Source organism: Ostrea edulis, chromosome 3 (assembly GCF_947568905.1).
Source record: "Ostrea edulis chromosome 3, xbOstEdul1.1, whole genome shotgun sequence".
Taxonomy (NCBI): domain Eukaryota; kingdom Metazoa; phylum Mollusca; class Bivalvia; order Ostreida; family Ostreidae; genus Ostrea; species Ostrea edulis.
Genome location: NC_079166.1, coordinates 82,856,892 through 82,873,401, shown reverse-complemented (window position 1 = coordinate 82,873,401; position 16,510 = coordinate 82,856,892). Strand labels below are relative to the sequence as shown.

The window sequence follows — 16,510 nt, the reverse complement described above, 5'->3', positions numbered from 1 at the left end:
GTGTAGGATGGGGCCACAAGTGGGGGGGTGTCAAAGTTTTACATACAAATATAGGGAAAATCTTTAAAAATCTTCTTCTCAAGAACCATTGGGCCAAGGAAGTTGACATTTACATGAAAGCTTTCTGACATAGTGTAGATTCAAGTTTGCAAAAATCGTGGCCTCCAGGGGTAGTTGGGGGCCATAATAGGGACTAAGGTTTTACATGCAAATCTATATGGAAAGTCTTCAGATATGGGCCAAGGTGACTCAGGTGAGCGATGTGGCCCATGGACCTCTTGTTTCTGCAGTGTTCGAAATTAACCATAGACCGATAGACCGAGTCTATGTCAAATGACACTGGTCTATGCCAATTGTAATTGAGATAGACCAAATTGTCCATGCAGATTTCTCGGTCTAAAACAATAGAGTTATCCCAAAAGTTGACTTCTGATAAACGTTATGAGGAAAGAAGGACATCGTTATGGAAATGGAAAGAAAATATGCTTTCTAAGTACATTAGAAGTAAATGACAATGTTTTAAATTTGTGGGGTTTTTTTTTTTCAATGTTGCGGTCTATGCCAATTTCATTAGGTCTATGTCATCTTGTTTTGGCATAGACCAATGGTCTATACCAAGTTTTAAACCAATTTCAAACACTGTTTCTGGTTGTAACACCTATTTGTTTGGGTAAAAAAAATATAGTTTATACTTGCACGAACATTTCACACTTAAATATATATTGCTTTCTGGGTTTTAAAGCATAAGCTGCCCCAATACAGTTTATACTCATATAAATCAGGTAGCTTTTGTATTTATTCCTTGAATGTTTTTTGTCAATAGAAAACCAAGATGATCTTCCTGACAGTTTTAGGAAAGTGACCTCATGATAGAAGGTAATTGCCTTTCATCTTCTTTAGTCTCACACCTTGCACGGAAGAAGGGGATATTAAATTGGATCTTTCCATTTATCCATCTGTTAGTCAACCAAGGGTTTTTCAGATGATATCTCAAGAACTTGGAATAAAACTTTGTAGGTGTTATCCTCATGACTTAAGAACGGCCTTTATTTTTAGCTCACCAGAGCTGAAATCTCAAGTGAGATTTTCTGATCGCCTGTTGTCCGTCATCTGCCCATCTGTCTGTAAACTTTTTACATTTTATACTTCTTCTCCAGAACCACTGGGCCAATTATAACCAAACTTGGCCAAAAGCATCCTTGGGTGAAGGACTTTCAAGTTTCTTCAAATGAAGGGCCATGTCCCCTTCTAAGGGGAGATACTCACAAAAATGCAAAAATAGGGTGGGGTCATTTAAAAATCTTCTCAAGAACCACTGGGCCAGAAAAGCTGAGATTTACATGAAAGCTTCCTGACATAGTGCAGATTCAAGTCTGTAAAAATCATGCCCCCCCCCCCCCCCCCCAGGGTAGGATGGGGCCACAATAGGGGATCAAAGTTTTGCACACAAATATATAGGAAAAATCTTCTTCTCAAAAACTACTGGGCCAGGAAAGCGGAAATTTACATGAAAGCTTCCTGACATAGTGCAGATTCAATTATGTTAAACTCATTTACATAACTAATAAATAGAAAAAAAATATTTTAAAAATTTTATCCGTAAGAACCATTAGGCCAAAGAAGTTTACATTTGCACGAAAGAATCCTGAGATAGTGCAGATTCAAGTTTGTTAAAATCATGGTCCCCAGGATGGGGCCGAAGTAGGTAGTCAAAATTTTACATGCAAATATATTATATAATAGGGAAAATCATTAAAAATCTTCTGAAAAATCACTGGGCCAGAAAAGTTTATGTTTACATGAAAGCTTCCTGACATAGTATAGATTCAAGTTTGTATAAACCATGGTCCCTGGGAGAAAGTTGGGGCCACAATAGAGATCAAAGTTTTACATGCGAATATATAGGAAAAATCTTTAGAGACTCAGGTGAGCAATGTGGCCCATGGGCCCCTTGTTTTTAAGTCAAATGCTTAAAGGCCAATGTTGTGATGTTGCACAGTGTAGAAAACATGTAGTTTGTGGATGATATTTCAAGTAACATTTAAGATCTTTGCAAATTCCTTATATACCAATAACAAATACCCATTATTTTTTATGTGAACTACTTAAGTCATATTATCTTACTGGACCCTAATGAGATTTTGGCATGAAACTGCTGATTTTTGAAAAATACCTAAATGTCCTACGCATGTCCTACGTCCTATATTATTTTCTTGTTCAAAGTTTCTAAATGATGTCTCAAATAGTATTTGGGGTCTTGGTTTAAAACTTTGCTTGTACTTTAAGTTTTCTTATTACAAATAAAGACCCCTTTTGTAATGAAGGTCTTGATCAAAATAAAGGTATAGGAAATTGTTTCATGAAGTAAGGAAAGTAAAATTCTATAAATTTGCTTGCTGTACTTGATAGTAACAAAGTTTATATTATAGTTTCAGAATGTCCTACCATTGATCCTGGAAGTGAAAAAGTATCTGATAGTGAAGAAAGCTACGGTAGCATAGAGAGTGAAAACTATCCCATGCTCTCTGGAAAGAAAGAAAAAGACATTTCTTTTTAAGCCATAAGGTGTTCCCAAAAATTCAATTGGAAGCTTCAACAAACTGCATGCCTGCTTTTTTGTGATAAGATGATTGCTAACATTGCAAGACATCTTGAACTAGCACACAAAGCAGAAGTTGAAGTAGCCAGGGTTTTAGCTTTCCCCCCAAAAAGCAAAGAAAGGGGATAAATGAGGGAGGAACTTCAAAGTATTAATGTGTGCATTATGTATAAATTTATTTGATGTAATCACTAGTAAAACCGATTTTGCTTAATATACATTTTTTTCTATGCACTGCATAATTATGTAGATGCAATAACTGGGACTTAACATTTGAAAAGAAGTTTGTTTGTGATTCTTTGCAATTGTACTATGAACCTGTAAGTTACATCATTAAATATAATGCTAGATTCAATACTTGTCCTGTCATTCAGTCTCGAAATGGTGGCTTTCTAAATGGAAATGTCTACTATGTACTTGACCTATATAGCTTTGCCAGAAAATGAAGGATTTATGCTTAAATGCATGTAATATAAGTGTAGCGAACAGTATAAGAGGGAACTTATACTGCCTCGCTAGAGAGCTAGCTTTTCTAGTGATGTGGTAGAATCTCTCTTGATTATGCAAGTTAAGCAACAGCGAGCGTGATCAGCACTTGGCTGGGTGACAGCTACATGTTACAAATTGGTGGCAGTGGTGGGATAGCCAAGTGGCGCTATTCCGTTACACATTTTTGGTGTCAGAAGTGGGATAGCCAAGAAGCGCTATCCCGTTGCACAAGCATAGGGGTCAACTGCAATTTTCCTCAAAAGTACATTACCGTGGCCAATTAATAGCACAGGCACCTGAAGTATGGGGTATTAGGCTTAACCCCCCCCCCCCCCCCTTACCAGTATAATAAAATACACCGGTAGAAGGCCCAATCTTTAAAGCTTACAAAAAGCATCAAATGATTACATAAATTGAAAGAGGGATGAGATAGACAGGGAATTCACACATTTCAGAGTTATTGTCACGAAAAATTTATAAAAGGGGGGGGGGGTAGTAATATCCGTACTTTAGTTGCCTGTGATTAATGGAACCCACAAAAATCTTGGTGTCAACTACCTAATTAAAAATATTTTTAGAAAATAATTCTATTTGTTACAAAACTTTGATTGGCTGGTTATTGAAATACACTACTAGCATCCCACTACATGTGTATGACAGACGTCTCCATATGAGTGAAAAATTCTCGAGCCAGACGTTAAGCAAAATACAATCAATCAATCATGTGTATGACAGGAATATATTCAAAGTAAAGACATGTGTATCGAGTGGTTAATGAGAGGAGATAATTAGATATAAATTCGAAATTAAACGCAAGTAGTCGGTTTCATGTGTGTCTACTAACATCCCACTACACGTGTATGACAGGAATCTCACTATTAAATACTCAAAGTAAAGACATGTGTATCGAGTGGTTAATGAGATGAGATAAATACAGGTAAGTTCATAATTTAACGCAAGTAGTCGGTTTCATGTGTGTATATCAACACTGACAATGTAGTGAGAATCATGTGTGTGTCAGTGAAGAGTCACGTGGTCAGATGTAGTGGAGTTCAGGTGAAATTTCAAATTTTTAATAAAAGGATTTCATGGGTAATAAACCCTGTTGGCACATTAGAGCAGGCCCTCTTTTACAAATTTGCTCAAAATTGCTCTCCAACATGCTTAGAAAATAGTGTAGTGACTTTCAGGAGTAAAGTCATGTGTAGTGAGTTTCAGGTGTATACAAGTGTGTGTGTGTGTGTGTGTGTGTGTGTGTGTGTGTGTGTGTGTGTGTAACAATGGATACCACGTAGTCCCCTATAGATAACAATGGATACCAAGTAGTCGCCTATAGATATATGTAACAATGGAAACCACGTTGTCCCCTATAAATACATGTAGCAATGGAAATCGTATAGCCCCCCCCTATATATATATATATATATATATATATATATATAAAGGACGTCTTTATGACGTCAAACCATTTCAAAACTATTTTAAACTGTAATGCCTGAGGATTATAAAATGAAAGCGCTTGCGTTAAATTTTTAACTTTGTGTACTGTTTATTCAATTTCTTTTAATATATATATATATATATATATAACAATGGATATCACATAGCCCCCTATATATATATATATATATATATATAAAGCACAAACAAACAATTATAACACCCAACCTTACGTTTACCCCTAGGATCTAAACGATACATGTGAAAATCAATTAATTAATATATAAAGCACTAAATAATCACAACTAGGTACTGAAAATTTTCGCCCCAGCCCGGGGTCGAACCAGCGAAGTACGGCACCCACCGCCAAGCAAGATTGTCAAACCAGTGCGTAAGTCCACTCGGCCACAACGACTTCCCTAAAAAGGAAGCTTTGTTATGCTCCTAAAGCTCTACTTATACACACTTTTATATATATATTTATATATATATACATATTATATATATATATATATATATATATATATATATATATATATATATATATATCAATGGATTTGAAATAGAATTATTCCGTTCCACTCGTCTTTCATTGATAAACAAAATTAGAGTACTAGATCAACATCTACGCAAGCGCGGTAAATCACAATATGCACTAGCTTAGATCCTCCAAAGTTACTCTCTTAAATTGCAACGTCAGGGTAGTTGATTAAAAATTAAAAGTAGACATTAAATTAATTTCATGATAATTACTTTTCAAGTAAATTCTAATTATAGCTAACCAACTCATATATGAAACAATATTGGAAGGTGCATGTAGTAACCCTGGAGCAAGCGTTCAGGAGTTCCTGGAAATCTCCAAACGGCTAATTCAGGGGTTGTTTTATGTATTCAAAATTCACCACACCTTAAGATCAAAATCAAACATCAATAAGCATAAACACTGTTGATGGATTTACTTTCAGGCGTATTGTCTTAAGCTGTCATTCAAACATTTGCACTGGTTAAGATCCGCAAAAGCATTTCCACCCCTTTACAATCGTTTTGCTATTTCGAGTTACATTATAGAAAACGAAAATAGAGTTTAAATTAATTATACGATACGTCCTAATCAAGTAAAAGTTCAATTATAGATCACGGACTCTGCCTCATATAGTAATCAATTTTAAAGGTACAAGCAGTAACTGAAAAATCAATTGACTGGTTGATTGTATATTGTTTAATGGCCCTCTCAAGAATTTTTCACTCATATCAATAGAGACGTTAACATTGCTGTTGAAGGGCTGCAAAATTTTGTTTTATGCTCGGTGCTTACGGATTTTGAGCAAGGAAGGAACTTTAACTTGCGACACCTGCTGTGACATGGGGCCTTGGCTATGCGGTTTCATCCAATGGACCGCCCCATTTAGTCGTCTCCTATGACGAGTAACTCTGAAGCAAGTGTTTCGTAGTTTAATGACAACTATGAATTCTACATAAAAATGCATTTTCGAAACGATTTCTGAAAATCATAAAAGTACTATGAACTGATATAGTTTGTCATCAACAAAGGGACTCTAAAAGAAAGTATTGCTTTTACAGAATGATAAAACCTTCCTCCTCATAAAAAGTAGAGGTTGCAGTTTTATTGAAATTGAACGAAGATCACTATAAAAAAAAACACAAACACTTAACTTATATATCCCTTTAAGAAATACATTCTTGAATTGAAAATGTTACCTAGAAGATATAACTCAGTGTCCTAAAATCTTGAATTTTGTATAGAATCTTTCTCAGTGCATGGGGGGTCGAGGTGTCGACACTCCCCTGTTTGATTTACTGATTTACGGTCTCTCCAGATTAAAAGTTAATCTACGGCCTTGTCAATATCTAACAATAAAATACAATCAGTTATCCCAATATCCGAGTTTATAAAATGTCAGTTATCCCAACATGCAATTCTAAAACACATTAAAATTATGCGGAACATTTGTGAAATTTATGAACGTTTCATAGTGGACATTAGAGCGATTTGGTGAACAATCAATGTATTGACCCATGTCCTTAGAATGGTTTGAGGTACTTTTAATGTGCAAATACATGTACAAACTAACACTTTACTTTCAAACCGTAATTTTTAGTAATCAAATCAAAGAAAAAAGACAAAATGCATCAAAAAGAAAACTCCACGTTATATCTTACATATCTGTTCACCAGATACCGTTTTGAAAATGAGGAATTAGCTACCGGGAATTTCTATAGACCGTCGTTAAGGAAAATCGTATGAAATATCCCGCTTAATCTAATTAAATATCTCTAGGAATAGGATAGTACTACTACATACTGTTTTTGCTCGGCGCCCACAAGGTAATAGATGTGGTCGATATTCCAAAAAGAACACCACATACGTGATTCGTCCCTGTATCATCCTGCGTAACGGGAGTGACACCTGTTGGTCAAAAGGATGGTAAATGGCATTCTGACCTTTTATGATAGTTTCATTTCAATACTTCATGTTTTTATCATTAGTATTTCAAGTAAATCGGGAAAAAGAATTAACATTACAATTGATTTTATTCAAGTCTGCCGGGGGGAATGTTGTGTTTTGCTAGGGTTGGATGGGTTGTATTGTTTTGCTAGGGTTGGATGGGTTGTATTGGTTTTTGTGGGGTTCTTTTTATTTTTTGTCGTTGTTGTTCTATGGTTTATTCATCAATTTGAGTAGGGATATGCATTCCAAATTATAATATCATGTGTGAATTGAATCAGAATAAATGTTATTTGAACATAACGAACCAATTTGTATTTCACTTGAGAGAGAGATATATCAAAATATACTTCAATTCAAATAAATTATCTACTATAACAGATTTCTTATTCCACCTTCAGAATTGTTAGACTTACCTTGTCCGTCGGCGACGTACCCATCATCAAGCTTCAGCTGTACTGTTACAACGTCGGGAAGTCTCCGTAGTGTGTGCGACACCAATTTTAATGGTTCACCTACAAAATAGAAAATATCACGATATCTCCAAAAATTGTTTCAGGACGTTAGCCAACATTTCTTGGAGTTTTTGTTGTTGGTTTTTTTTTTTGGGGGGGGGGGGTGTTTTTGTTTATCGGACATCAGACTTTCTATTCTCGGTGACAACAAATGACTGACAGAAGCAATCTGGGCGTTCTGTAAATTATGCATCAGAAAGAATTCAAAGTAGAACGGTGGACATTGTACTTGTACGATACTTTTTACATTTCCTCTGAGATACGGTTTGAATTTGACGTATTAATTTCTAATGCTTGAATCTTCAGTTCAGGTAATTCTGCGCACAAGAAGTCTGAAGCTGACATTAAAATGATATTGAGGTCCTTCATTGACAATATCTACATGTACGTATAGTCTTTGGTGATCAGGTCTTCCAAAAGTCTGTTGCAAATTTAATGGACACGAAATATGTTCCTTCAGTTCGACATTTGGGTAACTTCGACGACGTTTTATCTATTAATGATACCCATTTAACGCATATGTCTTCCCGTGAGGATCCGGGTTCCCAATATCCCTTGCTTGTCCTAAGAGGTGACTAAATGAGGCGGTACTTCGCAAAAAACCGTGTCACCGCATGTGTGGCACATTGTCGTATTAATTCAAAGGTATTCAGAGACGTTTTTCCAAAATAAATAGTAAATATCATACATGTAGTATTTTCATGTAAATACAGAAATTTGAGATTTTACTGGTTACCATGGTAGCTCGAATAAATGAGATATTGGACATAATGATGAAAATTTTGCATTATCATCAAAGCTGGATCAGTTGCTGTCATATTCACAAGTCTTAAGGGACAGTAAAATTTATCAATCGACCAGTAAAAAATTAAATTGATAGCCCAAGTGACCAGTGAATAAAAATAATTATTTCTAACCATGCATATTCTTTGATCGATCATAGACATGAGCTGTATGCCTACACATTATTTTGCGATATCTCCAAAAATAACAATCATACTTTGTGTATGAAATTCGATGATTTATGTTAAAGATTTTTATAACATGATTTACAATGTTAATATTATGGTAAACTAGCCTAATTTGGACCAGTAGGTCAATTTCGACCACTTCTGAAAAAAACCTAAAATGATATATACCACAGACTACCAAGAATGACAAACACAGATCCCAGAAAGGCTGCAAGCACCGAACATAGCCCTAAATTGTGGACTTTCACCGGCAATGGTGACGTCCCCATATCAGAGAACAATTCTCGAGCGGGGCGTTAAACTACATACAATCACCTAACCACTTAAATATCGACTCGATATATCTCAGTGAACTCGAAATAAGACACTGCATCTTGCTCATACCTGCTGGGTAGTTCACTGAACGTTGATGTTAATGACAACCTAACAACTCAACGTTATGACGACTTTAGCTTCTACGTCGTTAACTTCCAATGTTTATGTAGCAATATACCATCCACATATGGTGTGTGGGTTTTAACTGATTAGATGCGCAAGAACTTGTTCTGCGTATGGTCAGCTTTTTAAATCGGTGCAGATAGCTGCAGCTGGCAAATGTGTTAATGTTACTTGGATTTCGACAGTCCTGTTTAGAGTCAGCAATTTGCAGATTATATGGTCATTATAACGATCCTATTTATGAATACAACCTGTCGTTAGGTTTAATGCTCTCTGATGTCTTTCATACAATTGTTTGGCCATTTTTACCTACCAATTTTTATTACCGATTACTCTTTTATCTGACCAAGATACGGCAGGGGGACAGCAATTGTCACCATCCCGACACTGACATTTAGTGTCAACCGGGAACCATGACAGTGGAATTTGGCAGTAATTGGATACTGACGGCAAAAATCAGAAATTTCTAGGTTCTTAAGTAAAAACAGAATGCCGCGGAGAGTTTTTTTTTTATTCCAAGCTGTTTTTCAGAACTTGATCAACTTCGTAGTTGTAAATCCATATTACCATGTTGATCATTGATTGATTAAGGTTTTCCGCCACACTCATCACTTTTTCAGTTATATGGTGGCGCCCAGTTTTTATTGGTGGAAGAGAGAACCCAGATACAATAAACAATATACCTGGGAAGAGATCCCCGACCTTCCGAAAGTAAACTGGGAAATTTCTCACTTGCCGGTGCGAGTGGGATTCGGACCCGCGCCGACAGAGGTGAGAGCCCGTGTGATTTTGAGCGCGATGCTCTAACCACTCGGCCATGGAGGCCCCTTTTCCATGTTGAAATGAATCATATACATGTAGTTTACAAAAGACATCTAAAACTTAAATTATAAGAAAAGATGATACTCATTGACGACGTTATAAGATAACAATTTCTTCACAGTCGTTTTTGTTGTTGATTTTTACTAACTACATGCCGATTTAAAAGATATAAGATACATTTCATCCAGGTCCAAGAGCGATAAACAGCATTCTTTCATCGATTCATTAGATAGATGAAGAAGTTAGATAAACACGAACCCCGGGATATACCACAATAATTTGAGAGAAAATATCCCAATTGATTGCAGGACTCTTCTAAACTTGACAAATGTCACTTTGTCCTGATATAGATGAAACAATTTAGAAAACAACATGAAACACTAATAACTTTTGGATATTGTGAGATTACAGTTGTGGATAAAGTCTGGTTTCGGCCAATCAGAAAGTCGCCACACTTTGATCCGTGCTTGACATGACGTGAACGATCCATCAAATTCCCCAGTATAAGCCGATCCTCCTGTAAAACAAAGACAAATGACTATATGTAGATCTCTCTTTCTAGAATGTGTTCAAAGGTTTGGAAACACTAAATTAATTAAATCTAAAGTGTACATAGAACAAGTAAAAACCATGAATTTTTGTCATACTTCACCTAAATATTGGAGCATTAAGAACCACCAACCCCATCACCATATTTCCTTCATTATAACCTTATAATCAATATCTATTAATCATAACTCAAAATTTACATGTAGTCATAATCCATTAACCAACACCCTTTGTGTAATACAGTGTATTAGAATATTAGGCTTGTTATCTAAGCAGGCCTGTGGATTTATTGTTTTGCTGTTTTCCGCCACACTCAACAATTTTTCAGCTATCTGGTTGCGGTTTTTCTTTGGTGGGAGAAAGAATCCAGATACAATGTACCTAGGAAGAGACCACCGACCATCCGAAAGTAAACTGGGAAACTTTCTCACTGACTGGCGTGAGCGGGATTAGAACCCTCGCCGACCAGATGTGAGATCGCGTGAATTTGAGCGCGAAGCTCTAACCACACGGCCACGGAGGCCCCTGCAGGATTATGGAGAATTTCTTTAAAATGTTTACACGATGGACGTGCCCTAACTTTAAATCCCTTTGTATCAGTGGTTTGTGTTTGGTATATAGGTTACTTGGGGTGGGGTTGTCATAAAGATTGTTTCATTCAATCTATGTAGGCGACGTGTCATGATCTTTGGTGTTTGCATGCCCTTCAGTGACATGTGATCTCTGTAAGGCCATATTAGAAAGACCCACGCCATCCTATTTCAATGCTTCGAAGGAGTATTGAGATATAAGTTCTAAATGAATATTTGCGCAAATTGGGTTTAAATACGATTGACCCTTCTTGGCACACTGATGTTTATCTACGTTTTTGGCATTTATTGATTGTGACTACGGAATATTCCGTTTATCTGATCAAGATATACATATGTAGGGCTCATGGCGGGTGTGAGCGGTCGACAGGGGCGCCTGATCCCACCTCTGGTATGTCCAGGGGTCTGTGTTTGCCCCATACTTTATTTTGTATTCCGTATAGGAGTTGTGAGGTTGATCACTGTTCGGTATCTACACTTTTCAATCGTGAATATCAAAATGAAAGGTGAAGATGACGAACAGTAATCAACCTCATAACTCCTATGAGGAATTCAAGATAGAGAGTTAGGCAAACATGGACCCCTGGATATACCAGAGGTGTTTCCAACACCAACACGCAACAGTTATATATGCTACTTAATTGTAAATGGACTCAAATTTATTGGACGTGGTATTCCCCATTTGGAACTCATCCACAAAAATGTTCAAATTATCGAAAAAGTAACACGTAATAAGGCATTGCCACTTGTTTTTTAACCACATCAGATGTAGTCATGAAATATTACTTGATTACCTGTGTATACTACTCTCCCTGTAGTTTTTCCTTTCGGAACAAACAACATGACGCTGGTTTCATTATATGTGTATGCAACACCTCCATACTCGGTCCATACATCATTGTCTCTTTGTATTGAACCTAGGCCGGGGAAAATATATTCCTGTTCATTATATATAACTTTTACTTGAACATCAACTCTCGCGGGAATCTCGTTAAATGGATGTGATACGGTAACAGGACTGTTCCCAGAGATAGATTCCATGTCGATCCACTCGCTAATAAATGGTGGACGGATACAACAAACTGAAAAAAGGATAACTTATGTTCAAAAACAGAAAGACATTGTAAATATATCTCTAATTCACACAATGATTTCTTTATTCTCCATCCAAGGATCATACAAATTATTTGAAAACAATATTGTTCGGCCCAGTGAAAAAAAGGCGAATTCTGAAATCATGGGGAAATGTTTTGAACTAAATCATCCATAAAATTACTTTATTAAACATGTCTCTGATTCTACGCACATGTAATTTAAAATTCATGAATACAAGTTGCTGGAGTTCCTAATTGACAATATTTACTGAGTCCTTGGTGGCAAGATCTTCATATAATATGTTGGTGGAATACCCATGGGCACAAATTATCCCCGTTTAATAATTGGCCGGTTTTTTTATCCCATGCGGTAGAATTTAATCAAAACCTTCTACATGAGAAGAAATATTATCTTGCTTTGTCTTTCAACTCGACATTTAAATGTATCAATGACATTTTATCTTTTAATGATACTCATTTTCAGTAGTATATGTCTGTCGATTCGATGAAAAAGTGAAGATAAAGAACAAAAATCAATCTCATAAATATGATAACAAATACAAAATTCAGTGCTCAAACATGGGTCCCTGGACATACCAGAGGTGGGATCAGGTGACTAGGAGGTGTGAGCATTCCCTGTTGACCGATTGCGTATATATCCAAGTGACATCAAAATAAAAGACACCAGGTTTTCCCATATTTGCTTCATATTTGAATATTTTATTGAACATTGATGTCAAAGGCAAACTATCAATTCACCTTTATAACAGACGAGATGATATCAGTTTCTTTGTCGTCAACTTTCCATATTTCTGTGGAATATATTTCATTTCATTTGCAAAAGTGCTTATTTCTCTTCTCTCCACTAATTCCAGAAAATGTTCTATGCATGATCAATTTCGAAATCGTGGCATGCGACTGTCAAAGGAGTTGAAGTCATTGGAATTTTAACAATCTCGTCTAAAGTAATCATGTCGCAAATTATATCATCGTTATAATGATCCAATTTGCAAATACACACTATTACTGGGTCGAATACTTGCTCACGTGTTTCATACCAATTGTTATGCCATTCTTTACATACCGATTTCCATTACGGATTATTTCGTTTACCTGATCAAGATATAGGGCTCACTGCCAGTGTAACTGGTCAACAAGGTATGATTTCTCCTCCTAGGCACCTGATCCCACCTCTGGCATATCAAAGGGTCATGTTTGTCTGTCTTTTAATTTTGTATCATGTATAGTATTTATGAGATTGGTCCCTCAATGTTCGCTATCGTTTCTTTTTCGTGTTCAAATCCATGCTCTTTCAAAAGAAAGAACAATGAACACAAATGTATTGTTCTGGAAATATTTTATTGATCAAATGAAACGGATTGAGAACACGTTCTAACAATTTACAAGTCCCTCTCCTGAGATATTACAATATGCCATGCAAGGTAATATTTAACAGGTAAAATGTACAATAATTCAACGAATCTACAAGTTTCTTCTATGAATTTATGCACCTCTAAAATATTTCTAGTAGTTGCAGAGGCAAATTAACATCATTTCATAATAACAATGTTGTATCAATATTGACCAAGTCAAGCATGAAAAGGTGATTAAAAAGATTATTTCTAGCTCTGGAGTAATTTTTACAAGCGAAAAAGAGATAATATAACAATTATTCCTTTGTATCGTGACTTTCGGCGTCTTTAAATTTGATATTGTACACAGTACGCAAAAGATAAAGATGCTGGGTGTGTGGACAGTTCAAATCAAAAGGGAATCAATTGGCCAATTATGTTAAGACAATTTCTTTGTGCTTGCATCATTACAGGTGGTTGCCACGTGGGAAGTGTCTTTCTTTTATTCATAAAGATCCCCAAAGATTCACTTCATTTGATTTCAACAGGAGGGATATTTTACTCATTTATAACAGCTGGTACACATTAAGTTTTATAGATTTAACGTTTACATGCAAAGTGGAGATAACGAACAGTGATCAATCTCATAACTCCTATAAGCAATACAAAATACACATACAGTACATGTAGGTGGGATGTTCCTTGTGTTGTACTTTTACCAGAAAAATTTCTTGGAGTCTAATTCTTCTTCAATTTATGCATTTATCTAGTCGTGTTGTTTTTCGCCTAATGTGAAGAGGTTTCTAATTTGTCTCAAAATAAATATATTCTCTCGATGCTTAAAAAAAAAGTTCGTCCTGTAACTATTCTGACTGCAATTGGTAGATTTTTCGTCTAATTTTGTAGATTCGTTTTCATTTTACATCCTCCCTGATCGAGTCAACTCTAGATATCTTTCTAATAAGTCCCAACATTCTATCAGTTTGAGAATTAGTGATTGAGACTTCGAAAAATCATTGAATAACGCAATATATGAAAGTATTTAAACACATGTTTAAGAAGTTTATTGATACATTTTAACATTGCATAACTGTATACTATTGGAGGATAAGAACAAGAAATGATTTAGAAATGATAGATAATAAGGAAGTCAGAAAGTCGGGAATTTACATACAGAACTAAAATGCAATCTACTTTGAGTTGAAATATCTTGAAAATTTACCATTTCGTTACCTTTATATCTAAGATTATTTTTAAAAGTTTTGAGGATTCTCCATAACAAAAGACCTTTGCAATGAAAATTAATGAATGAATTAGAACAATTTGTGAAATATTTGAACATAGGAGAACTATTTAAATTTTAAAGACTATAATAGATAGAACATCTTTGAACATATGAGAACTTTGAGAGTTTAATGAATCTTTATTGAGATTTCATAACTGAAATTTTAGATCATTGAGAAGTTAACATTTCATGTATATTTGAGATAATTTGAGAAAGAAAATATACAAGAACAACCACGACTAAATCACTCTGACCTAGTCAAGATATATTCTAAAAACTTTCCATTAATCATTTGTAAGATTTTATGCTTGAGAACTATGATACTTCAGCATTTAGAATATACGATAATTTTTGTTGTAAGAGATTCATAGAAAGTTGAGAACTATTTCAAATATATGAGGCATATTTAAGATATCGCTTATTTGGGCATTAGTTGTAAAAGTGATGACAACCTTTTTTTCTCAATATATCTCAATGACATAACAATATATATTAATGAATAATAAAAACATTTATTTCGTGCAAAACAAGAGAAAACCAATAAAACTACGTTAGATAACCGCTTTTAGTGTAAAGAAATCTATAAGAAAGATTTATTGTTTTGCAAGACAATAATTTATTAATCATCAAAATTACAATATTCATGTACCTCTTTTGAGATTTTCAAATACTGGTGTTATTAATGAAATATATAATATGGAGCAATTTTCAATGAATTAAATTTTTGGTGACAAAATAACAGCTAATACCCAATTCATTTTATTCATTATTACTTGCTCATTTTTTCGACGAAATTCACTTCTATTTGTAAAGTGGTCTATACAGAGGGTCAAAGAAAATATTTGAAAGTGTTTGTAACTTACCGCTAACGTAACACAGTATCAACACGTTATAGAGTCGTCCCAGAGTACAAGCCATTCTTGTGTGATTGCTCATGTATTCTGTGAATCGTTTCTTTCCACAATTGACATATTCTTCATACCCTTGTCACATTTCTACATTGTGTAAAATCGATTAACAGAAAATAATCTATTGATCTCATTGCACAATTTCTCGGTGTATGTTTGATTTGAAATTTGAAACAAACCAATTATGTATCATAAAAACCTGAACATGAATTTGTATTTCTTAATTACGACATTTGAAAACCTGTAATGTTTAAGTGTCAATTGTTTGTAGGATTTGAATTCTATATAACTATATTTACTTCCACTTGTACTTCATTTTCGAAATATCTCTCGTATGTCACTAATTGTTTTTTACTGAATGATGACATTGAAGAAATTTTCTCAATCAATATTTACTTTACCTAGAGTGCTTATGAATAACCCTGAAGAATCTGGTGACAACAAAATCAAATTACAATTCGAAATTGAAGGGCATATTGCATGCTTCTAAAGAACAAAAACTTGTGTGCTATTTGTCTGTATACATGATTATTATCGCCTTTCTACACTTGCAGACAATTTCGCCTTGTTTTAAATTCCCCCAGACATAATTGTCTTAAAAGAGAGACATGCAAGAAAACAGTTTTCCCCACTCTTAAATTCGCCCAGTGACAATGAGGTAAAAGGAACGAAAATAAAACGAGGGCTAATATTTCTCAGTATTCAGTAGTAAATAATTTTGATAGTTTGTTCGCTGAAATATTGCGATAAGTAGTCACAGCGCGGATCAAAATCCAAGTCCGGATTGTTAAAACGTTTTCGTGAATTAGGTAGTCGATCGAGTGCTACAGTGACGTCACATGCGACTTCTTCCATCAGCAAATTGTGGAATTAGTGTGAAATATCTTTAAAAATCATCTTTTACTCATTTATTTCGATGTTGACAAATTTTCAAAATCTTAACATTCAAACCGAAATATTTTAGCCATCAATACATACATATAGCAATGTC

General features: G+C 35.0%; 1 protein-coding gene and 1 long non-coding RNA gene across 2 annotated transcripts in view; one reads left to right on the top strand and one right to left on the bottom strand.

Moving 5' to 3' along the window:
• The window catches only part of LOC125658650 (uncharacterized), a 57,460-nt gene extending 41,877 nt beyond the window's left edge, over positions 1 to 15,583 (bottom strand). Inside the window, exons 1-5 of the mRNA XM_056159218.1 lie at positions 15,475 to 15,583; positions 11,675 to 11,962; positions 10,130 to 10,258; positions 7,412 to 7,510; positions 6,852 to 6,956 (exon numbers count right to left, since the gene is read on the bottom strand). Coding sequence (XP_056015193.1) covers positions 6,852 to 6,956; positions 7,412 to 7,510; positions 10,130 to 10,258; positions 11,675 to 11,962; positions 15,475 to 15,547 — 694 coding nt within the window. The 5' untranslated portion in view covers positions 15,548 to 15,583. The remainder of the gene's footprint in view (positions 1 to 6,851; positions 6,957 to 7,411; positions 7,511 to 10,129; positions 10,259 to 11,674; positions 11,963 to 15,474) is intronic.
• On the top strand, positions 51 to 2,954 carry LOC125662379 (uncharacterized). The gene is made up of 2 exons (XR_007365352.2): positions 51 to 876; positions 2,430 to 2,954. It is a non-coding gene; the product is annotated as an uncharacterized LOC125662379 (long non-coding RNA).
• Positions 15,584 to 16,510: the final 927 nt, after the last annotated feature.